General features: G+C 40.0%; 1 protein-coding gene across 1 annotated transcript; it reads right to left on the bottom strand.

The window, feature by feature from the left end:
• Positions 1–151: 151 nt before the first annotated feature.
• Positions 152–24,293, bottom strand: cyfip2 (cytoplasmic FMR1 interacting protein 2). The gene is made up of 30 exons (XM_044363870.1): positions 24,117–24,293; positions 16,873–17,022; positions 16,683–16,772; positions 15,596–15,673; positions 14,685–14,786; positions 14,253–14,434; positions 14,059–14,155; positions 13,019–13,147; positions 12,801–12,905; positions 12,619–12,707; positions 12,236–12,473; positions 11,926–12,078; positions 11,581–11,720; positions 11,332–11,479; positions 10,425–10,578; positions 10,009–10,165; positions 9,827–9,923; positions 9,640–9,716; positions 9,450–9,558; positions 9,151–9,270; positions 8,837–9,036; positions 8,659–8,746; positions 8,391–8,534; positions 8,148–8,238; positions 5,809–5,939; positions 4,033–4,105; positions 3,783–3,877; positions 3,374–3,612; positions 2,902–3,049; positions 152–2,776 (listed from the first exon to the last, which is right to left on the bottom strand). The coding sequence occupies exons 2-30, from the start codon at positions 16,987–16,989 to the stop codon at positions 2,609–2,611; spliced, it is 3,759 nt and encodes a 1,252-aa protein (XP_044219805.1). The 5' UTR covers positions 16,990–17,022; positions 24,117–24,293; the 3' UTR covers positions 152–2,608.
• Between the last annotated feature and the right edge of the window lie 1,137 nt (positions 24,294–25,430).

Genomic DNA, 25,430 nt, shown 5'->3' on the forward strand with positions numbered 1-25,430 from the left:
TGTAAATCTATTGATTATTGTATTATAAAGTACATTTATACTACCGCCCATAAATTATCTAACCTCTTAGATATCCTGCGCAGGGGACCTGGAGCCTAATCCTAGTTTTAACTGGGCGATAGGCGCGGTACTTAAACTGATCACAGAACTCTGAGTTTAAAAAAGTGTTTATTCTTTAAACAGGAAGTAGGCTGTTATGCTTTCTGTGCTCCAACCAGATGTAGGATTTGCATCAAATAAGAATCACAGAAATTAAACTTTTCTGAGTTGAAATGCACAGAAAGTGACAATAGATTAGGGATAAGAACTAATCCCCAGTTTTTATAGATCATACATTTCTTATGTTGTTGATATGTGAACTCTCAAGTGTACTAAAATGAATTGATTCACCAAAACCTTGTTACATAAGTGATTTCACAAGAATGAAGTTGGACCAGCTGGACCTTATAGATCTGAGGATCTGAAGAAAAAAATAACTGTCCAATTACAGTATATTATCATGTGCCTCTCTGTTGTCTAAATATTGTTCTACACTATTCTAGTAGACAATACTATATATCTCTTTTTTGCCTATAACTGTCAACCTTTAAGATATTTAACCTAAAAATATCTGAGCCTACATACAAAACCCCCCTGACAAACATATGTAATAAATGCTTGTGCCATTGAACCCCGTCAAAACCCAAAACCCCAAAACTATTAGCAAGGACATGACATTGGTGTCCTCAATGGTGGCGAGACAACAAACTTACCCAGCTAATGACGTTATCTATGTACATCCAACATCATACATATAATTTCAATTTTTTTCAGTTAAACATTTTTTATTTCATGGAAATACAACATAATTTCAAATCCTTTGCAGGACGATTGTTGTACATTTTATATTCTTTTCTCCATTTTTTGTACTTCAAAACATGGTCACTTGTACAACAATATCATAAACAAAGCCTCATGTCACAAATGGAGCCATTGATGACAATAAATTACACTTGCCATGCTAAGGTTTCGAGATGATACATTGGTACCTTCATTTTTACTAGATTAACCTTTAAATGAACAATAAGTCGGAGTTGAATAAATATGATAAAAAGACACTGGAATTACAAAAGAAACTTTCTTCATTCAAAACGGAGCAGAAAAAGATCACAGGGCTGTTTGAGGAGAGTTACTGCTTAATAATTCATTTGTTTTTCTTCATATGAAAAAAATAGGGACCATTTTTGCATATTTTGATAACACTGCTAAATCTAAAGCAAAATTCCAACAATAGTAAATACTGACTATACTTAGGAAACTGCCCTTTAATTATAACTGACACTTTAGTCATGATTTTTTTTTTCCTTTATGTGCAGAGTATTTCATAGGTCTGCCAGACCAACATCACCCATTCACACTCAAAACAGGTTAATCTAGTACAGCACTGTCTTTATACAACCTAGAGGTATTTTTTAAATCTTGTTTCTTTAATTTTTCATTTTGTTTTGTTTTTTTTCAACTCTGGAAAAAGCAAACACATTTACCCAGATGAAGAACATGTGTCTTTTCCAAATTGTAAATAATATCACTGTATTCATGTACAGAATATAAAAATCTTTCCAACAGACAAAAGAAAAAAAAAACTGTTGATGAGGTTTCCAGTCAGTAGAAGAGGCAAGTATACCAAGGATGTGTAAATTAAAATATTAATAATTAAAAACAAGAACAATTACAACACTCAACACTTCACTTAGTTCAACAGTGAAATTTACAGTGGAACTGGTACCCAATAAAAATGCATCAGGAGGAAAGAAAACCAGATGTGGTGGGTTAAGGTAAATCGAAACAGCGATGTACCTTCATTCCTTTGAAAGCAAGCAGGCGTAGAAGAAGTGAAGAAGTAATGAAGACGTACTCAAATGCATCGTGATAGACACGGTGTATCATCAACATTGGCGGACCAGATTATTACACAAATGAGTGAAGAGATTTAAATGTATCACAATAAACAGGTTTGAGCCATAGTAGAGGACAGGCATGATGGTAGCACAGGTGTCCAATGCTAGTACGGTTAGTAGCTGTAGTAGCACTTAGAGCACCAAGTTAAAAGATTTTTATGTAACTTAGAAAATTAGTTATTTAATGTTGCATTATTTAAGGATTCAGTATTTCATTTGAACTCTTTGTTAGGTTTGATTTCGTCACGGCACTTGTTTGCAGGCGTTGATGACGTTGAACAGCTGTGCCTCCGAACAAGTGGAGCTAAATAGGGCTTCAGTTTATAGGATAGAGACACTCTTTTGCCAATTGTGTCAGTAATCCAATCCACAGATGTGCAGTTGAAGGAGTAAGAGAAGGCATGCATGAGTCTGGGTGAAAAGAAAGAAAAGGTGTGAATATACAATTCCGCCTCTGGTCTGGCCCACTTCTCTGCTCCAAGAATTCAAAGACAGTCACATTTTTAGATAAAGGAATAGTTTGAGAGGATTTGTCTTTAGATTCTTATAGCCACTGAGGAGCCATCATGGTAACCTTTACCTCTAAAAGACCAGCAAGAGGCAGAAATTAGTATCACAGCTATGGGGAATGTGTGTAAGTGTGTGTGTGCACTATGTGTGAAGGGTCTTTTTCAACAGGTGGTAGCCAGGGATTGGTGTATAGGAGGCTGGAAGCAGCGAACGTGCTCCACGGTGGAACTGTCTGTCTCCACGGCCTTCATGTACTTGTTGAGGATGGCAAAGATCTCGTTGTTGAGGATCTGGTACTTCCTAATGCGGTCGGCCATCTTCTTCAGGGGCTGTCAAGGAAGACAAATGAAGAAAGGGTGTATTTTAATCATATGACTGCAGAAAAAACAGGTCACATACTATCTGAATGTTTGTTTGTGCGTGTAAGTGAATGTAGTGGATGTTGTGTACCCACCACATTTTTGATGATCTCATCTTTGCCATCCTGTCTTTGGACTTTGAGCAGGTGGTAGCAGAAGTCAAAGAGGTCGAAACGACGCTGCTGTCCCAGCAGCACAATGATGGCACAGCCAGCCCAGTTCAGCCCATCGCCAAAGCACTGCCTAGAAGGCAAAGCACAAACAACAAGTGAGTTATGTTTCCATTAAAGTGAGGTGCATGTTCTCATCAACTATTTTCCTGCAAATATACTCCAGAAAATGTGACAAGATTACACACAATTAATTGTACAGCAGTATAACCTGTAGTGTTTTTATCAGCAGCTAATGATTTGTCTTGAATCAAGGTGTGGTTACTAAAATATGCCATAACTCCACTTTTTTTTCCTGCTTTCCTAGTGCAGTAGATCCATGTAATCATAAGTGGCAGCACGATATGACTGCTTACAGTCATATAATGACTGCATACACCACTCTGCTGTTACTTACTCTGCTGTGAACTCGTGTGTGCCCACGGGGATGCAGTAGACAAACTGCATGGCACTCCACAGGCGGTGGAACTCCATACACTCGTCAACATGCATCACACCGTTGGTGGGCGGAGGCCCACGCCACACGCCGTCCTGCAGGAAACTGCGGATGCGCGTCAGGATGACCTCAAACATGGAAAGGCCGCAGCACAGACGTTCTTTGGTCAGCAGGTCCCCCTCACGGGCAATGGCAATTTGCTGGCAAGTAGATGTGCAAAATATACAAGTATTAAAATAGTGAGAAAGAAATTATAATGAGTTTAGTTTCTTCAAGGATTATACACATAAAATACAACAGAACAGACCTGTGACAGACTACATTTTTTTTGTCTATTTGCTTCCTAAAGGCAAAGGGGTGTTAAACTCACCTGTGGGGTTCCCAACCTCTCAATTAGAGGCACAAGGTGGAGCGGGGCGTACTTTGCTTCCAGCCTTTTCATCCTCACCTCCAGACGCTCTCCCTCTGTACATCACATAATCACATACATGAACATACAATCCAGATTGAACACATTTCAGTGGGAATTACTCACCCAAATTTCTCAAATTCTCAACCGTGAGTACATTTTTTAACCATCTGCTTTTGATTTATTGTTTCTGATCCTTTTTTTTTTATACCTTTGATGTAGACTCTGGGCAGAATGTTCTGGAAGGGGGCGGCATGAAGCAGGTCACACACTTCCTCCTGTGACTATATTGAAGCACAACACAAGATTGGGTCATTTTAATCAAGCGCATATCACCCACGTTGCTTTATAGACATCCTTACAGAGCATGCAGTTAGCCATGAGGTGATGATGATTTGAAGAGCACGTCCAATACTTCCTGCTTAGGTTTTCGCAGAGTTGTTCTACAACTAAGAACTATAACTTTTAAAGCATATTTTAAATGACTGAGGTAATAAGAAAACTGAGAGTTGCTCGATAGTAAAGAAGCACTCTGGTGGATTAGCTAACACTATCTCTAGCTTATGCAGAGAAGGAGATAAGATGATTATATGAATGAATGTGTCACGAGGCTATGTTTATCAAGCCATAATGACAGGCTAATATTAGGTGGATTATATTTTGTCACACTGTAAGTACAACATCCCATCTAATCTGGTTTAGCAGCAAGAGGTCAAATTTACAACCGTCGTAATAAACTTTCATCCGTCTGGGTAAACTGTCAGCACGTGAAAGGTATTTTAGCTATGTGAAATTGAGACAACTGTTAGCGTGCGGCTTATGTAGATATGCTGTTGTCATGGTGATTGTTAGTCAAGACAACAAGCAACAGATCAAACTAAATGCAGAGAAGCAGCATCTTGAAACCTCGGCTAAAAAGGGTGATGGATGAGAAAAGAAGAACCATGCAATGGTGAAAACAAGACACACGTACACATCTACAGAACGTCCAAACAAACATACACACAAACATCCGTCACACATACATACACACACACACAGGTCAGTGCGGTCAGACAGGAATGGTAGAAAGAGTGACAGTTGAGAAGTGTTAGGTAGACAGGCATTACAAACGCCCAGAACCAGAACAGAGTATGGAGGCAGAAGTGCAGAGTTAAGCACAAGACTGTACCAACAACCAACCAGAAATGTACTGTCACCTCTTCTTTAGAAGATAAGGACATTTGAATGCTATAATACAGAAGCCAAATGTATTTTTTTTATAACTTAAATTGTCTTGATTAAGTGTCAAATATATTTATTTTTCCAAATGTGATTTTTTTCACTAGGGTATTCATTCTTTGAAAAATAAATGATGACACTGTAATGCTTCCATGGCTGATTGGAGGTGAAACTGTGTGTGCCACATTAACATGATGAAGAACAGGAAACAGAAACACAGCAGCCCAAACCAACAAGAGAGAAAAAGGGAGAAATAAAACAAAAACATTCAGTCTCTGTGTTATTTTGATACCAATGAACAAGACCTAAATCCTTACCACCTGTGGTAGATGCCAGCGTGTAATGAAAAATAGAGTTGTGTTTCAGAAAAAAAAAAAAAAAAAACATCAAAGATCAAACACACTGGGGCACTCGGACCTGGGGGCCTGACAAGTTTCTGCCTGTGATGTTTGATCTAAGAAGCGAATCAACATCTTAAGACTGGGCAGAAACCTTCAGGCTCCCAGGTTACTGGTCACCCACACAAAAACATGACAGTCAAGACAGCTAAGCATTAGCCGTCCCGTTCACTGAGAGTGCTCCGGGACCACAGGAGAAATTGATTGAGGAGAGCAGCAGAATAAGGAGAGACAACTAATATGGCAAGAAGGTACAGAAATAAACACAAGCTGTCAAAACAACAAAGAAAGAAGAGGAAGATAGGGGCAAGGGTATAATTATATAACAATTTGAGGGTAAATGGACTCTAGCGGGAGAATTTTCTTACCAGAGCTTGCTCGATTAGCAGGCAGAAGAGGATAGCGTTTCCCACTTCCCTTAAGCTCTGGAAGACATCTGTCTTCAGCTCAGCATACTCAATGATATCCTTGAGCTGATGGTGGAAGAACTCCAGGATACCTGGAGTGAGATAAACGGCAAAATACGGCTGTCAATCTTACTGTATTCCACATTTTGTTTAGACGCCGCCGCTTTTATTCTCAGACAAAATTACTGAAACACCTTTTTATTCCAACAGTCAAATGTACAGCCAAGCAGTACAGTAAGTGTCCACTAATACCTCATTAATGTCATTATGTCTTTGATAATCTATCGCCACCAGGATGAATCAGAATGTCGTCAGCGGGTCTGTGAGGCAGCCCTGACCCACATTTGGTCAGAGCATCAGGGCCTCACAGCAGAGGACGGGAGGATCACTAACTGCTGATAGTAAGATCACAGGCAGTAAGCCAGGTACAGAACTCAGCGTACAGAACATCAGTAATCTACAGATTACTAAACCCTTCTCATAGGGATATCCCATCTGACTGGCCTCTAATCTGTACACACAGCTCCAGCCAAAATGCATGGAGGCAGGTCAGGGAGTGCAAAAAGACACAATTAAGATTAAGTAGAAAAGGAAGGCATCTTTTATGTTTTAAAGGGAGACTTTTATAAGCCTGATCTGAATGTTAAAGCCTTTTTCAGGGTTAATTTATTGAAGTAAAGTAGTAAAGTCTACTCTATTTGTTTTCTTTATATATTCCCACTTATCCCAACCTTGTTTTTCATTACAGCAGAGGTGCCATTTCCCCCACTGGCTCATTTATACCCCTGTTTTACACTGTAACTGTTTTACAGTACTGGCTGTTTGATTCTTGTTGATGTAGCGGTTTATATGTTGTCAGCGTTTTTGTCTGCTGCTGCAAACATTTTTACTGCTGCTCCAAGTTATAGCTAAATCTTCATCCAGTAATGTGCAAATTCCAAGCCGTGACTGCACCCAGAGAGATAGTAGTCTGAGCAGGAAACACTACATAAGCGAGCCACGAGGAGGACTGCAGTGGTATAAAAATGGGACTGGAACGTCATGCAGTTGAATTTATCAAATGATGAAATAAAAAGACCTAACTGTGCGTTACCATTTATCTGACTCAGGATCTAGATTTGTGTGCATTCGTTTACGTGCTTGTGTGTAAGTACATATGTGTATGTATGCAAGGATGATAATATTATGTATGCACTTTAGACACCTTTATCCCTGCATGTGATATGAATCTATCCAGGAGAATCCAACTTAATATAAATATAGAACAGAGTGTACCATGTTATATTCATTCTGTTAAAATTTTCAATGATACATTTTCATCAAAGTGTATCATCGAAAATACAGTAAAAGAGGAGAAAAGAAATGTATCAAAAGGTATATTTTTCTTTTTTAAGTCGTTTTTGTTTTCATTCCTATTTTTGTCAGCAATGTCATTTTGATGTTGATTTTGTTCAGTGCAATAACTACTTTTTTTTTTAAAAGAGGAGAAGAGAAAAAAGGCAAAGAGAAAATAATTTCTCCAATATTCTGCATATTTCAATCATATATTTAACTAAGATTCCAAAAAGAACTTTAGTGTGCAGTAAAGAAAGAAGGTTAAAACACTCACAAAGAAAAATCATCTACTGCTCTCTCACTCTGACCTATTTCTCATTGAAACAAGCTGTCGGGCTGTAAATAACATAAAAGAGAATAATTCAGAAGTGACAAATGACAAGTGGGTATGATTTATGGAGAGAAAGGTAGTTTTATGTGATGAGTTGAGATGTAGCTCACTGCTCTAATATATACATTTTTTCAGTTTCACTTTTAAGCTGTATATTGGATTGTCTTCTAATTATAACCTGCTTTATCTACATCATGTAGATTAAACTTGAAATAATGACATGCAAGCTGAAATGCATAAAAGTGCTGTCCTACTTATTATCTGCTTTTCTTGCCCTCCCAGTTCATTTCACACACATTATATAATCTGTCAGTAGCCGTCAGTTTCTGACCCTGGTCGTAAGTATATAGCTTTAATTGCTATTTTAAAATATTTTTTTTTACAAATATAGTTATTCATACTTTCTGTTTAATGCTAAAATCACATCCAATCAACATGTTTCAGTAAGACAGCATATTCAACCATTTTCAGTATTTTACTACACTCTTCTATACAAATGCATGTACTAATGATAGATTATTTTAACATTACAGATTTCCACTTAAATTGCATGGAAACCAGTTGCAGTACAAATGCTAAAAATATAACCCAACAGGCACTTGATTCATTGTGACATTGGGGACTATGAACTCACCTGGGGAGCCGTACTCATGGCGCGGTAGGCGGCAGATTTTGGGCATGACTTCTATCAGTGTTTTGACATACTGCAGTATGGTGCCCTGTAACTGGAAAGTGACGAGGGAAATAAATAGAACACAGCGGGGAAGAGGAAGAGAGGGCACAAAGATGAAATGAAAAATTGAACTGTAAGAATCCAGCACACTGAAGACAGGGAACATGTTTTTTAAGGAATGCAATGGAAAATGAGGATAAATACCAGGCTCTTGACAATCTTGAGCAGCTCCTCCATCACTACAGCAATGCCTTGGTAACCAAGGAGACGGCAGATGGTCTTGAAGTGAGGCGGGCCAACAAAGTTTCTGTAGGAGCTGTATATGTGGGAGTAGGCGATGTTCAGAGGCTGAGAAGAAAGGAATAGAAACAGCGTGAATATGAAGCAGTAGGAAGAGGGGTTTCCCAAATACTGTTACAAGCTTTTCATAGAATCTCCTCATATCAAAAACAAGTCTTCGATTGCACCGTACCTTGGACCCATACAGGTAGTAAGGCTGCACATTGGCTGGCTTGTCTCTTTGAGGCTCCTGGGTGAAGGGAATGGCTGTACGTACAAAGCTGAAGAGAGAAAAAAAAATGTTAAAAACCAACAACAAGAAAAAAAGGCTATGAAAAAGTATCTCTCCAAACATATTCCGACAAACTAACCGGTTTGTGGACCCATTGTAGCAGTAGTTGGGGAGGAAATCGAAGTTGAGCTCCCAGAAGACATGGAGCGTGATTCTTCCATAGGGAGCAGAGACATTGTGATTGGCTTCGCGGAACATGGCGTCAAAGCTGTCCAGAGTCATGTGTTTGGACAGGAGCCGGTGGGTGAGTCTGTTGATCTCCAGCAGCCACTCCAACTCCTGTCAAGAGGATATACACAGGTAGCGTGTTGATTTGAATGCAGAGTTGGTTAGAGGGTGTGAGGGAGAAAGCTCAGCTTCATAAGTGCATCATCATATTTGTTGTGATCTTACCACTATGGAGGTGAGGTCCTCGCTCTCAAAGCGGCTGATGGCATGGTCCAGAGACTTGTACATCGCTGCAGAGATCCTCTGGGTGATCAGACGGTTCAGGTCAATAGAGCGACCTAACAGCTGCAAGACAGAAGAGGAGCAGTTAAGAAATACAATATACCAGACAAAACTCGTAAAGTGTGGGACAAAATGATGCCATGTCAGTCTGTGTTGTTACATATGAGAAAAAGAACAGAAAGAATGAAACCTAGATGAAATCAAACTGCCATTTGCCTGAAGTGTTTTCATTTTTCCAGTACCTGTACGTGTCTCTGTTTGAGCAGCGTCTCGTAGCGGTTTGATGGAGGGTACGGGATGATTACACCATAGTTTTTACACTCTGCTCTGAAGCGCTTATCTAGGAGGACACTATAGAAAACATGGCATGTGATTTAGAAGATGTATGTGCCAATAACTGCAAACGTATAAAGAAGAAGTTACTTCTCCTACCTTCCAGCCATTGCTTTGTAGTAGGCAAATATCTGATCTGCTAACTTGTAGACAAACTGATCAAAGCAGAGGTTTACCTGCAAACAAAGAGCATATTATGAATGTACTGTTATGGAGAAACACAGGTAAAATCAATGCATTTGATTGTTTAAATGACAAGATTCAGGTGATGGCCATTAGTCATTACCTCAGCCTCGATTTCATCATAAAGGAACTGTTTCTTGAACTTGGTGAGAGCATAGTAGCCACTGTCATTGTACAAGTCTAGAGGATACAGCACATACCTGGGGGAGGGAGAACGGCATTACAATACTATCGGTTTACTCAAGGCACAAACACAATCCAGCTTGTCAAAGGAATGTGTCTCACTCCATCATGGAGGGCTCCTTGGTCTCCAGGATGTGATCAGTGAGGATCCAGGGCATGGACATCTCGATGGGGAACTGGATTCTGCGACCCATGGTCAGCTCCAGGAAAAACTCTCTAAACCACAGTTGGGACAGATCACAGCACTGCTGCAGGGCCTCTGGAAAGTGGAATGAATCAGAAAAGGAAGGGAATAGAACAAAGGAAACACATATTCAATGTGGACCCCAGGAAGAGTAGCTGTTGTCTATCGCAATGGCTAATGAGGATCCTAATAAACTAAAACATATCTACAGACATATTTTTTAAGAGGAGCTCCAACATGAATCTATCATCATATGGCAACCAATCTTTAAGAGTCATTCAGTTCTTTTTTTGTCATGTTAGTTTATCAATCTATTCGGAAAGGGTCTCCTCACCGCTGAAGTTGAGCAGGTGTGTGAAGAAGAAGGATTGTTTGTGGAAGTCTTCTATGGCCACTACTATGGGTCCATCCAGACTGCTGCGCAGGGTCTTCTTAGAGCCACTTTTGTCCGCTATCAATGATTCCAGCATGGTGCGCACCATGTACAGCTGCAGGGAGAACACAAAGGTAAGAAGACTAAAAGGGAAAAAGCTCTTATTCCTTACAGCAGGGTTGTAGAGGGAAGACATAAGCACACACCCAATGTGATAAACCATTATTAATAATTTTGCAAGCACATTATTAAAAATGACTGTAATCTTCTGATTATATTTTGCATGTAGCATGGAGATTGAATTAGCACTGTTATGGGAGGAAAAGAAATGCATGATTTCTAATCTTCTGAATAAAACACTTCCTCAAAAAGCCTCCAAATATATAGCTAAAAAAAATTAGCTCAAGAGCAGGCAGTTCAGAGAGAAACTATTCATCATCTGCCAAAATTGATACACATAACAGTTTGATTCATTCTCTTATATCCTAATCCATTCTTTCTCTAATCTGCCCTGGTGCCCTCATGACCTACTGTAACTACAGGAATGTTGCCTGGTTACACCGTGCTCTATAACTCACTCTGCTCACACAATGCATGCCAAATAATAAGTATTATTTGAAACAGTATTGCAATTCTTGTAAATGCATACTAATTTGTGTAATCACAGGGGAGAACTCGAATCGGGGCGACTTTATTATCTGTCGCGAGACAATGGAAATTTGTCATTGATGTGACCCACACAGGCACACATAACATAAAACAGTGCGAGTGTGCAGAACATTATTTTGGGATAGTAAAATTCAAGTTTGTACTGAAGCATTTTGTTTGCATTTTGGATTCATTTCCTAAGATTTCTTCCATGTCTTACCTGTGTGCTGGAGGGTCCTACAGCTCTGCGGGGCACCTTGATATCAAAACCACCTTTAGGGTCCTTCTCTCCCCTCAGACAGGGGTCATTTGGAGGTTCTCTTGCCCCCTCCCAGTCACAGACGGTCTTTCGAATGGCCTGGAGAACACTACAGAAAAAGAAAAAGGGATTATACAATAGATCTACACAAGAGAACACCATGCAGTCAAGTTTAATGTACTTTTGATTGGATTATACAAGTGTGTCTACCTAATGAGGACGTTCTTCTTCTTGCGTACAGCCTGGCGTAGAGGCTCCCTAAGGGTCATCTGGGCAAAGTCCTGCAGCGCTGCGTAGATGGTGTTCCTGATGGCCTGGTTAAACACTGACTCCATTCGGCCCATCAGAACCTACACAGTAGATTGCACAGCACCATCATCAACGCTGTAGTCTCTAGGACTGTATGCGAAGCGTCAATGGGTGATATCAGAACCGTTTTGTGCACAATTTTCCACGTTTGATATAATTCTATATCTCCATCGATCAACATTTGTAGTGCTACTCATATTTTCAAAATGCACATTTCAACACTTGTCACGGTCACCAGTGTTTTACCTGCAGCCCTTTGATCATGGCAATGACCTCCACCAGGGCAAACTTCTCCTCACTGGTGTAATTGTAACGTGTGGCTCGTTCATACTCCTCCGCTGTGCCTGGACAGTCCTTGTTACAGAATTTATCCGTGGGATGGACCAGCTTCCATGAGTACTGAAAGGGACAAAGAGAAAGCTATAAATAGATCAAGGCTACAACGATCAATGGCAAAACAGCACAACTTTTGATACCTCTATGAACCCACACATATCGATTCGCTGCACAAACGTTTTCCCTTGCACAAACACAATCAATCCCTCGCTTTACTCACAACTTCCATGACATGCGTGCTCCACTTGGACAGCAGCTGCAGGCCCCTCAGCGCCAGGTCAAAAAGCTCTCTATATTCCTCGTCTGACTTCTGGCTGTCCAGGCCCGAGCCCGTCACCACCTCACTGTTGCTGTAGCGCGCCAGCTCAGAGATGAAACGGATGTGGTCCTCCCTGATCTGAACCATCTGCTCACACAGGTTGTACTGTGGTGAGATGCTGCTCTGGGTGCACGTCCACCTGCACACAAAATGGAGAAGATGGAGGGTTAGGAGGTGGGAGCAGATGGCGTGGTGGTTGATAACTAGAACTGTGACAAGGCTGCTCTTGACAGGCTAGTGGTGGAGAGCAGTATGTATATTAATGTCTTGTCAAGTTCTCTTACTTGGACTTATTTTCTTCATAGTGAGCACTCGTCTCAATGTAGCGTGACAACTCAATCTGCATGTCTCCAAATAGTGGCACCACTTGAAGCTGAAAAACACAGGAATGAAAGACTCACTCCTCTGGTCACGTACACAAACACAACTCTGGATAAAAGAGACGCTGCAAAGGAAAAAGCCTTACTTTGAAGAACTTGTCAATCTTGCTCAGGTTGATCCTCTTTTTGGCGTCAAGTTTGTAGATATTACTCACGTTCCCATCCATCAGGTACAGACCGAACCCCATCACCTGACACACACATAGAGAGAGAGAGTTGTTTTACATCAGCAAAAGAAACAATGAGATGTTTGACAGTTGACTGCTACAGGTTGGCAACAGGTAAAAATGTCACACGTGTGTACCTTGAGCAGCATGTGTTTCTCACTGGGTGTCAAATACATCTTGTTCTCATAATAGTCGACACAGATGTTGACGATGTCTGCCAAAAGTTCCTCGTACCCAGGAATCACCTCCAACTGTTGGTGCAGGCACTACACAGACACAGAGATGAGACAACAGGTCACATTCAGCTAAACAGTAATTCTTATATAATATAATATCCCAGTGGTCCCCAACCCCCGGGCCACGGACCAGTACCAGTCCATAGGTCATTTGGTACCGGGCCGCACAGAAAGAATAAATAACTTACATTCCGTTTTATTTATTATCCAAGTCTGAATGATCTTTTATTTTGAAAAATGACTGGCTGGATTAAAGTCACAACAGAATACCCTGAGATGCCACAACAGCACTGAAAATCCTGTTGCCATTTCCAACATCCTATCTGTGTGAAGCGGGGTTTTCTGCAGTGACAGCGACCAAAACAAAATTACGGAGTAGACTGGACATAAGCAACACACTTTAGGTGTCATTGTCTCCCATTACCCCTAGATGGGACCGTCTCTTTGCAGAGAAACAAGCTCAGGGCTCCCATTGATTCAGCGTTATGTCGAGAATTTTTCATGCACTTTATATTTGTTTTTGTGGTGTGTCTTATTTTGAAGGCATGTTTAAACGTTACCATAGCGAGAGATCTCATGTCTAAACCTAAGCTGAAATTAAATATGACTCTTTCACTGAAAATTATATTTACTACAACTTACCAAAGAAAAAAAGTCAATTTGTGGTTAAATCAGAGCTGGTATTCTGCCTTTTCATATTGAAACGGGTTGATTAGCTGCTTTGAAACAATAAAGTGGAATTTGTCCGGTGTGTGATCACAGGGAAATTGAAAATGAGTATAATTTTGTTTCACGATCTTTTGTTTAATGACTTAAATTATACAAGTGAGTTGCTGGGTACGAACGATTCACAGTGACTAAAATGGCTGTTAGAAAAAGAGACTTTTACACCTGTCTTTATACCTCATACAATAAGGACAGTGTACAGTGAGCACACAAACCTGAGTGATCCTGTTGTGGTTGGCTAAAAACATGGAGAGATTCTGGGACTCCTGGATGGATTGAGGGTCGGCCATCTTCCTCAGGAACTGAGCTGCCCTGGAGGCAGATGAAGAGTGAAATTTTAACTTGGCTATTCAGAGAAAAAAAAACAAAAAAACAAAAACACAGATTGGATTTATTTAGGGTACACTACCTTTTATAGGCAGAGTGATCATTCTTGACGCTACACTTCATGTTCTTCAGTTCGTCCAGTACAGCAAACATGTTGATAAATTTGCCCAGAGTGAGCAGATAGGCCTCAGATACAAAGTCTTTCCTTCTCTCGGCGTGGCACAGACGCTTCACTTCACTGCAGAAACGTTCAATAGCTTTACGCTGGAAAGACAAAGAAATCAAGATCCTTAACACACAATGAATTTGTATGAAATTATAAATACCTACACGCAGATGTATACCCTTGGATGGGCACAAATTTAAGTGTTGTCTAAGCCTCTTGACTTAGAACTATGGAACAGGGATGGATACCTCCTGTCAAGAGCCTGTACAAAGGCAGTCTACACACCCACTCCGTCACTTACGACTGCTGCGGTTCAACCAATCTTAATTTATAAAGCAGATGTCTTACCTGGAAGTACATGAACTTCATGAGCTTGGTCACTTCAGGTTCTAGCACCTCAACAGTTTTCTCATAGATCTCCACTCTGTTGGGCTGTTCATTGCATTTCACCTAGCAAACACAAGAGGGTGCCATCATACAGCTTGATATTGCAGCAACAGTACAGTATGTTTAGTTCATTTATTTCATGCAGCAGCAGAGTTCTTTTGCAGGTATGGACAGAAATGTATGGATGTTTTGATGAAAGCTATTCATCTCTCTCACTATATATTTCCCTCATATCTACAGGCTGCACTTGTCCAATTTGGGGAAATTTTTGTATGCGCAATCAAGGAGCATCATTCCAGGTTACTGATGCTGAAACACACCAGGATTACCAATTACCATCAACAGTAATTACAGTATGTTGATATTAGAGACATGTTGATGAGTACCAATGCAGTGACTAGATTCAGACTCTAAATGTTTTTAAACCGGGGAGATTTTTGATTCACATGAGCTAGTCATGAACAAATAAACGCAGAGAGGTGCTAACAGCTAAGCTACATGTTCTGTGGCCGAAAAACGTCACAGCTGGCAACCAAACACCCACATTTCATACTATCTGTCATGGTTTCAGCATATGGGTCCATGAGGTTTCTATGTGTTTTCACTCCCCCAACAGGATGCCAGATTACTAGGAACTTGTGGGCTGAACGTGACAGCTGATAGACGTTTTGTGAGAACTTTAACTGAACTTCGAGCGTTTACATTTTACAGAGAAATTTCCAGTGAAAGTGGTTTATTATTATCTCCTATATTCATCATAGAATCTGATTTTGCTAAACAAAGATGAAATAGAAAGCAAAATTCAACCAGGGGATGCAATAAAAAGAAAGACAAAGTATTTTATTAAATACAAGTGTGTGTTTGTGTGATACCTGGGGAATGGCTCTGGAGCAGCTTCTCCAGGTATAAAGCATCACAGCATACTCATGTCCTTCCTCCAGCATCTCATTCTACCAAAAGGGGACAAAGACATAATTCATTGTTAAAAACACAGTTATAGCCAATTTCTTCAACTGACATAAGCCTTAGGTGAACGCAGCATTTTTATTCCATGTATGCGTACATTTCCACTGCAATTAAGTAAATATGGAGCCCTAAAATAGACAAAATGAAGTAAAATTTATCAGACAAGGAAAAAAATCAGTAAATATTATTTTTTCTTAAATAATTAAATTGGTGGGGAAGGGAAAAAATATACAGCTTTATTTTTACACTCCATTTGAATTATTTAACTAACAATATTATTTATTCATGTATTCAGTTATATGTTTGACGTGTCTGATAACCTTTTAGTACACTTTTCTACACAGATTCAGGGCTTAATAAGACATTAGACAACACAAAATATACCCGACATCTCAGATGAGTAACATATTCCTGAATGAATGTGGCTTGATAAATATTCTAGCAGGGGAACATTTCTTCCATTCATAAGTAGGTGAGACAGATTCCTCCATCACTCCAGCTAAAGAAGAGTGTCCTCAAATAGACTGGCTTCAACCTCAATGGAACTTCCTGATTAAATAAGGTTAAATTAAGCACCACTTCCCCTATTTGCCAGTCAAATCACACTCTCCATTCATTCACCATCAGGGGAAAGAGGTTTAGCGGTGCATTGCCTGTCTGATTCACCAGTGTGTGAGTTGGTGTGTGAGTTAGTGTGGGTTGTGTCTGTGTGTGTGGGTTGTGTGTGGGGGGGTTTGCGTGTGTGTGTGTGCTGCAATAGGCCTAGCCAAATTCTAACAAAGGACCCACAAGATTATCAATTCACACAAAACAAGGCTATCTTTAAGTGTCTGAGGCTCCTTCCCACAGTCGTCTTTGTGTTCACTGAAAGAGAAACTAAGAGCGACTAATAAAAATCAGCTATAAAAAAATATATGCATCCAAACAGATGCAAGAATCAATATCATGACAAGCCATGGCGTGCGAGTTTTGAAACTGGAACACAGGTCTCACCATGCTGGAGTGGACTGTAGCTTGCTCTATATAACGGGCGATGCCGGTCACAAATGCATTCCTGTCTTCAAAGTTGGTGTCAAAATTGGCCTGCAGAAAGAGGGAGAGAGGAGTGAAAGGGGTACATTGAAAATGCTTGAATAAGTGGGGATGATGGTGGATGGTGGTGACAGTGCGTGTGAGTGTGTACCTGGTACATAATAGAGGAGGGAGGGGGTTCAATGCATGGCTGCTGGTCTGGGAGGGGCAGCTCCTCCAGCAGGTCCACATTGGACAGGGCATCCTCCAGGGTCACGTGGGTCGTCATGGTAAAAAAGCCTCACTCACACTACACCCCAGTCTGACAGAAAGAGAGAAAAAGAGAGCAACGATATGAGATAAGGAGGCAGAAGAAGCTCCATTACAACAATTCATAAGATGCTAAATGGAACTGGATTTTCTTTAGACGAGCAACTCAAATCCAGGCTTGTACCCCAGGAGGTGCCTCTGCAGTTGTCAGGGGGGGGATACGTGGAAAGACTGCAGAGTAGATTTGATTTAATAAAAATAATGATTTGATACAAAAAATATATATGTGTATATCCTGACTGAACTGAGTCAGCTATATCACCGGAACACCAGATGTTGCAACAAAGAATGTGTGAAAAGCAAGCAAGCAGAGAAGCTGAGACATTTGGCTAATAGTAATGTAGAAATGGCTAAAATAGATAAATGGCTATCTACTTTAGCCATTTTTTGCCATATTTTAGCCAAATAGATAATAACTAATTCATTCTATTCTATTGTTTAGACTAGACAGCTAAAAGTAATGGATAACGGTTGAAATAAAAGTAATGGAAAACAGTTTAAATAGACAGCTAAAAGCAATGGATAACGGTTGAAATAAAAGTAATGGAAAACAGTTTAAATAGACAGCTAAAAGCAATGGATAACGGTTGAAATAAAAGTAATGGAAAACAGTTTAAATAGACAGCTAAAAGCAATGGATAAACAGCTAAATATATGGCTAAAAATAATGGTTAAATCGTTGAAATAGTTAGCTAAAAGTGACAGATAAATGGTTAAAATAGCTAAAAGTAACAAGAAAATCGTTGGTAATGGTTAGCTAAAAGTACAGTTAAAATAGTTAGCTAAAAGTAACACATAAATAGCTTATATAGGAAGTAAATAGCTGAAATAGTTAGCTAAAAGTAACAGATAAATGGTTAAAATAGCTAAAAGTAACAAGAAAATCGTTGGTAATGGTTAGCTAAAAGTACAGTTAAAATAGTTAGCTAAAAGTAACACATAAATAGCTTATATAGGAAGTAAATAGCTGAAATAGATAAAAGTAATAGATAAACGGTTGAAAAAGATAGCAAAGTAATAGATAAATGGTTGAAATGTCCTGCTTTTGCCACTCCAAGTGGTAGTAGTACGAATGCAGACTTAAACAAACTGACCATCTCATTGACCATCATCGATAGTTAAATATGCAGTTTGAAATGAGTTCAAAAAAACATACAAATACATGCTCTACTCAGATTATGCAACAATACTGCAATATACTCAGAAAGAAAAACACCAGATATTGTCTTGACTTCTTGACTTGTCTCCACAACTTCATTTCCTCTTACAAAACCCTGTTTTGGCTGTGCGGTGCTGTATGTCTGTGTTCACCCTGCACCTGTATCCTCTCCTATTTCAATACCAGACTAACGTTCAGGGGAAGTGAAGGGTAGAGGCCCCTCACGGTTTCCTTTTCACCCTCTTCATTTGACTAGAGGCATATTTGAAGTGTGTAATTCTTGAAATACCAAGACCTAGAAATCTCATTGACCTGAAAGTTGAAGAACAGTCTGAAAATGAATGACATTTGACAAACACAAAATGTGCTATCTAGAAAAGGCAGTGGACCCACTGGCAAAGACAAAATCTGATGAGGAAAAAGTTATATTTTATTATAAATTAAAAATATTGGGTGGTATAATATGAACACGTCTTATGCATGCAGCTAAAAAAAATCCAAAACTATCAATATGGTAATACATGTGATCTGTCGTTAGAAAAAATTACTAGACCCTCTCGAAACTCTACAGCCCCCGAAGATCCCTCTTGCTCATTATAAAACACCAGCCCAGCCAAAGCAGCGTATACGTGCCCACCCGTATATCATGTGCCTCTCAGAAATGTGTGTTTTACGTCTGACCTGGCAGACAAGGCTGACAGGGCCAATAATCAGCTTAATATTCACAGCCAGAGAGAGCACACTGAGCTGAGGAGGCCAGAGGCCAAACACAGAGGAGAAAAGAGGCAGATAAAACTAAACGTGGTCGTCTCTCTTCTCCTTGCCAACAGTAGACAGAAAGCTTCCAGTAACACAAGGCACAGTCTTGAATCACACTGTGAAATTGTAAATGGTTGCAATCATTTTGGGTAATATGAATACGGTCATGTTATAGGATCATATAGATATATATATATATATAGTCACGCAGGTTTTAATTTGTACATTTATGAACTGAGATACTTCCAAACATAATGCTTCTACACTCAAGCCATGGTTAGAACGTCTAAATGTCAAAACAGCAGCATGTGTGAGAAATCTCATTATGAACCTTCAATTTAAGATTATGTTGTCTCCACCTGTCTCCAAATCTGATCTAAACATTAGTGCTAATCTTGACCAAGCGTAACATTTTCAAATTGATCACTATTACAACTAGAAGAGTGCACTCAATAAAGTGCAGATTAGTCTCAGTTTTCTTTAAAATGCATAGAATAGTGTAATGGCCTCCTGGGTTCGCGTAACTGTATAAATTTAATGAGGTAAAAATAAACGGGACGTAACTTCTCAATTTAAAGACACCTATTTATTTAGAAAATGTTGTTGAAACACACCACAGAAAATGAAACTCTTCCCTTCCTCCCTCTCTCCTCTACAAACAAAGAAGAGTTGAATCTCATTCAACTGTCATTCCCGCCTTCCTTACAATCAAGACGGCAACAAAACTAACAAAAACGGGGATTTATTCATCTCATATTGTGCCTAACTTCAGTGCATCATAACATATGGAATTAGCCTAATCTGCAGATGCTCCGGTTCAAGATGAGACCAAACTCTTCTATGGATGTCAGTTTTTGAGCCCCGACGAAATGCGGCCTGCAACAAACATGTTTTTAGCCTATTTGATTGCCGGAAATGCATTTTGCTGCAGCTGTCGACCATTTGCGGCACCTACCAGCTGTTTAAGAGGAGTGAGGAGTCAGCAGTCGATGGTGGTCTGACACACATTATAAGATAGGTTTTTTAACAAATGTGAATCACGGCAAACACAAGAGGTCTTTGTGCATACAGTCATAAATGTGCACAAAAAATATTAGGCTAACGGGTCCAGTAGTATGCAAGACTAGCTGTGGACAGATACACACACGGACACACAAGGACACCAGGACACACACACGACCAAACACATGATCTATAACAAAGTCTGCTTGCAGCCAGCAATGTACAACATTAATTACAACACATTTGGCCTACATCATAAATACACTGAGATACATTGCTGCAGATCACATGTGAAAGTGTGTTAATATGATCACAAACAAAGTGAAAAAGAGGAGGGTGGAGTTTCCTGTCACATATAGTGACAGGAGTCATAGCTGCATGATGTAAAACACCAGCTTCAAGCCTGAAATCAGCAGAATGACTCAGTCCTCAAACTTACACTAAAGACACTTGGGTAATCATAATGAGTGCAAGGTCCCTTAGTTGCCCTTCCTTATCATATGGAAGAAATAGTCCATCCAAGCAGATACACTGACGATATTCAAGAAAATGTATCTTCGTCTGAAGTGTCAACAATTATCTGTATAACTGAAATACCTAAAAATCTTTAAATCAATTTTAAAATGTTATAGTTGATGATGGGTGACTTTATTTCTCACTGGTCTATGGAATAATGAAGATTAAATTATGTTGCTCTACAGTAAGTATGAAATGAAAATTTACAATAACCTGCAGATTTGTAATAATGTTGGTGTACAGTGATGAAGACTTAAAATTAAACGTCAGAAACAAGTTTTTTCCCTCATGTTTGAGTAAAAGAAGTTCAAAAAAAAAAAAAAAAAGATTGTGTTGCCTTGAAGATGACACTTTTTGCACTTTACAACCTGTATTCACACATACCCTGACTCTTTGAAGACTTGGTTGAACGCAACGGTTATTTTTAACTGTTCAGCTTATAGAGAATGAAACACGCAGCTTACTTCAAGGGGTTTTGTCGAGCAGACAAACATGCTCAGTGCTACTAAACTCCCATCTGTGCTTGGGAATACAGGCGCAGTCTGAAGCCCGGGTTGGCTGAATAAACTTTCCCACCCTATACCAGACTCTGCTCAACAGTTGGTGTGTCTGTCTCTGTGTGTGTGCGCATCTTTACATAGAAAAGGGCCCCTTCATTCCCTTCTGGACACTTAGTAACCTAGCTGTAGGCCTGTATCACACCGGAACGACAACGTGAGCCTGCGCAAGACAACGGCTCTCTTTAGAAATGCCACAGTAGGACTCCCAAAACACAGAACATCAATGCTTGTGTAAGAAGAAGCCGTATCATTAATGATATGCATGGCAAAATGCCCTGTGGCACGACCTGACATTATGACTGAAGCTACTATACATCAAGATCATGGGTCACATCTTATGACAGCACTAAACGATAGAGGTAGGATGCAGGGGTGCTGAGGAAGTGCTTCAAATATCACCGAAAAAAAAAAAAGAGAACAGAAATAGAGTAACAGAAACAAAACAGTAACAAATAGAGTGACAAAAATAGCTGAAAGAGGCTTTGAAACATATGATACATCATTTGTAAAAGATAATAATGGCATTTATGTGTTTCTAAGCATTTGTGTAGTGCATCTTGCCTGAGAGAAAGACACAATGAGTGAGAGAAAGTGTGTCAAGTCCAGGGTCACACCACTCTATGGGATCTCCCCCTAAGGCTAGCTTTGAAATACATATCCATCCTCACTCACAATAACATCTGATCCGATCAGCGTGGAAAACAAGGATATTTGTGCATTAGACGTGTGCACAAAAACACACACATGATCCTTTTACAACACTGACAGTCAACACACTAGTAGTTAAATGTCTGTTCCAGCAGCATCTGCGCGGTCTACAGCGTGTCATCGTGGCACAGCGCGCTGGCCGGCTGAGGTATTTGACGGGCTGATTGTCATTTCAGAGACCAAAACTGCTGTCGTCTCATGATCCCCATGATGTCATGCTTTCCTTTTTAGACCAACAACAATGGACGTCACATGAATATGCAATGTGGAGAAAAAAAGAACACAAGCCTGGCTCACATGACCAAGCCTGACAGGTAGAAAGGAAGAGTGGAGGTTAGAGGGTAAACAAAGCCTAAACTAACATCACCGGCCTTTTTATTTGTTAGATATTACCTTTTCTAATCATTTCTTTTATAAATTTATGGTATTTATGATAGCAAATACTGTCAGACTAATGAAAATGTGTTGATTTTGACATTACAAATGTTCTTTGTTTACCATACAGTCATTTCTCTGTGTTTGTTAACTCAACTTCCTTTTTCTTTGGCTGTTTGCTTCATTGGTTGTTTCTTTCTACAGGCATGTGTCATTGTCTGTCTGTCTTTGTCTCTCAATGTACTCAGCTAAAAAAAAAGCAAAAACATAACATAACCATAATACCAGCCGCTAACAGCTGCTCATGATCACGTTGTCAGGTTTGCAGGGAACAGTTATAACAATGCTTGTGATATAGTGCAACGTATCACTACAGTACAAAGCTCCAACACAAACAGTTTCCAATAGCCATATTTAAAGCAGATTTTACATCTGAAGACCACTTTACCTTTAATTGTAACCCTAATGATGTCATCTGGGTGACTCTGGCTTGAGCTTGGGGGTTAGAAAGCCTGTGTTACAGTTTGGAGGCATGGTGGTTTAAAAGAAGTTGGCATTTAGGAGGCCTGATGAAAGATGCTATCCAGTTGCATTAGGGGAAATGTAGGATATAACTTATGAAGGTACAATACTTCATTGCTGGAGTACCCCTTTAAGATATATTACCAGGAATGAAACTGGTTATTCCTACTATCAATGAATCTGTTGATTTTGTTTGAATAATTAAAGCAAATTGACAGTCACAATGCCTCAGAGTCCAAGATGGCGTCTTCAGATTGCTTGTTTTGTCCAAAAACAGTCTAAAACCCAAATATATTCGACTCACAATGATATAAAACAGAGAAAGGAGCAAATCCTCACATTTGAGAAGCTAGAACAAGTGACTCTTCATCTATCAAACAGTTCAAAATCCTCAAAATAGTAAGCAGCAAAACCTTTCCTACTGATCAACTCAATAAACTGACTTATCTTTTAACACCAAATAATAGTGATGTCACTGAGTGAAACGACCTCAGAGCTGAGTGTCATAAGCAATCTATAATCTCTACAGAAATATTATAGAAATGTGGTGATTTTTCATTTTGCACAGGTCAGGCAGTTTGCAGCAGCCTATCATTACATCACTGCATGTGGTGAGGGGCTGGCATACAGATTCACAAGTCAGTGAGTCTGCAACAGTGGCAGATAAATGTCTACTCACACACACACAGAACGGACGGATGATGATCACAAAACCTGAGAAGGGGGGGTGGTGGTGTTCAAAAGGAGAGTTCAGCATATATCCACACAGCAGTGTTTAGACATTTAGCCTGAACGGAAGTGGGTGAACCTGTCATCTGTAACATCAGTGACAGGCCTGTGCGCGTGTGCCGCTATGAATGCTGTTGAAACCGCTATATAACGCTCCTCATCTCGCCTGCTCGCACTTACATGCTGTGGCCTGCTGGCCGGAGGGATCAAGGGGGCGATACAGAAGAGAGGGGGGAGAAAAAAAATGATGAAAGAGAGTGAAATCGAGCCGGCTGAAGCATCAAATTCGCTCTTCTCTTTATCGTAGCCGGACATCTCTCCTCTCCGCTCGGCGAGAAACCTGTTATCAATTCGTTAAATCGTTTAGCTTTTACGTGATCCATCATTCATCAGTGCACTTGCTACACAGGCACCCTCTCCTCACCCCACCCATCTCTGTGTGAGCTACGACGCCGATGTAAGCTAACGGGGGATCCCATTCATGTGTCAGAATAATCCGCGAAAACCGGGGACGCTCAAATCCGGGTTCACGGAGGGCGATTTCTCAGCAACGGTGATCAAACTGTTATCTTGTTTGTGCAAGGAATGATAAGTAACGGGGAGGATGCACTATGCACGGAGGAAAGAAGGAGGAGGAGGAGGAGAAAAAAAAACAGCTCTCTCCAGTCTCCAGCCATCATCACTACCCAGCGCACATCACCAGCCCCGTTCATCTTTAACGCTGCGGCTCCATCCGCCGCTACATTTGCCACATACCTGTAAATTGCATGTCCGTCCGGCGGTACACAGTGACGGGCGGACAGTGTCGCGGGTCTGCGACGGCGATCCGACGTTTGCTCAGTTTTTTTTTTTCTCCTCGCCTTCAGTGCCGATTGATGCTCTAGTTTCGCCCAGTACCTACCCAGTGCTAATCCACCCCACACAAAGAGCAGAAAATGGCTGCAAGTGCATTTTCTTAAAGGGACAGTCACAGCCGAGTGGTGGGTGATGATGAGGGGCCCCCCGACATGTTCATTCAATTATTTTTAGCTTATCTTATTACATTTTTTAAAAAAAGGAAAACTTCATATTGCACATGTGGTGTTTGCTGCATTTCAGACTTGCATTTTCCCTCCATTAAAAGTAGTATATTTGTGTGTGTGTGTGTGTGTGTGTGTGTGTGTGTATGTGTGTAGGGGAAAGGGTGATCAAGTGAACATTGATCCTTGGCATGAAAGAGGCCAGAGGTATTGACTTCTAAAAGGGAAAAAAATAATTCTTTATGGATTACTGGATTACCGGTGCCTATGGTGATAGTGTGGTGTTTCAGTTTTAATTTGAACAAAAAATGCTCGGTTAGTAAGGTCTTGCTCCACTCACCACTTTATTCTTCATTATTCACACAGTTTAAGTTGCATTTGATATATATTTTTTACAATATTCATCATGTTGCTTATGTTGCCTTTGATATAGATGAAAGATGTATAATGCATATGCATAGAAGGCTCACAGGATACCCACATACCTGTATTGAATGATTATCATTATTCAGCTGTAACTGTTTAAGTGGCTGGCTAGTTGACTGACTGGTTTATTAGGTAAATGTTTGTCTGCAAGGATGTTCTTAAGCAGCCAACTGATATGAAAGCTGTTCATCCAATGCATAAGATTGTCTTCTCTCTACCTGTGCCCATCATGTGCATAAGTCTTTTTCTGTGGCTTTACTTTTGATACCTTTATATATTTTTTGACTGTATATAAGGCAACACGTTTTTCTGGGCTTGCTTGCATTGCTTGACATGCAGTTCCAACTTTGGCCTCTAAACTTGCAGAGCAGAGTGCCCAGCATGACTGTCTGATGGCAGGGAATGATTACTCTTACCAATGGGTGATTATTCACCAGCTAAATGGTGATCCCACATCCTCAACACATTAGATCCAGTATATCAGTGGAAGTTTGTTGTTATCATACTTTACATTGCTAGTTTTGTTTAACCATATCAACTTTGAAGAAAACTCCCCTGTATTTAGCCATACATAATGAGCATACAAATGAACAGTGAGTTGATTATGCTGCAGCAGTGGTTTGAC

This window comes from Thunnus albacares, chromosome 10 (assembly GCF_914725855.1).
Source record: "Thunnus albacares chromosome 10, fThuAlb1.1, whole genome shotgun sequence".
Lineage (NCBI taxonomy): Eukaryota > Metazoa > Chordata > Actinopteri > Scombriformes > Scombridae > Thunnus > Thunnus albacares.

Excerpts from the sequence above, each read along its gene's own strand:
- cyfip2 (XM_044363870.1), bottom strand. The coding sequence starts at position 16,989 with ATGACGACCCACGTGACCCTGGAGGATGCCCTGTCCAATGTGGACCTG. Across the intron at positions 9,559-9,639 it reads TACAAAGCAATGGCTGGAAG|TGTCCTCCTAGATAAGCGCT; the intron begins GTAGGAGAAGTA and ends TGTTTTCTATAG. Across the intron at positions 9,271-9,449 it reads TCAAACAGAGACACGTACAG|CTGTTAGGTCGCTCTATTGA; the intron begins GTACTGGAAAAA and ends TCTGTCTTGCAG.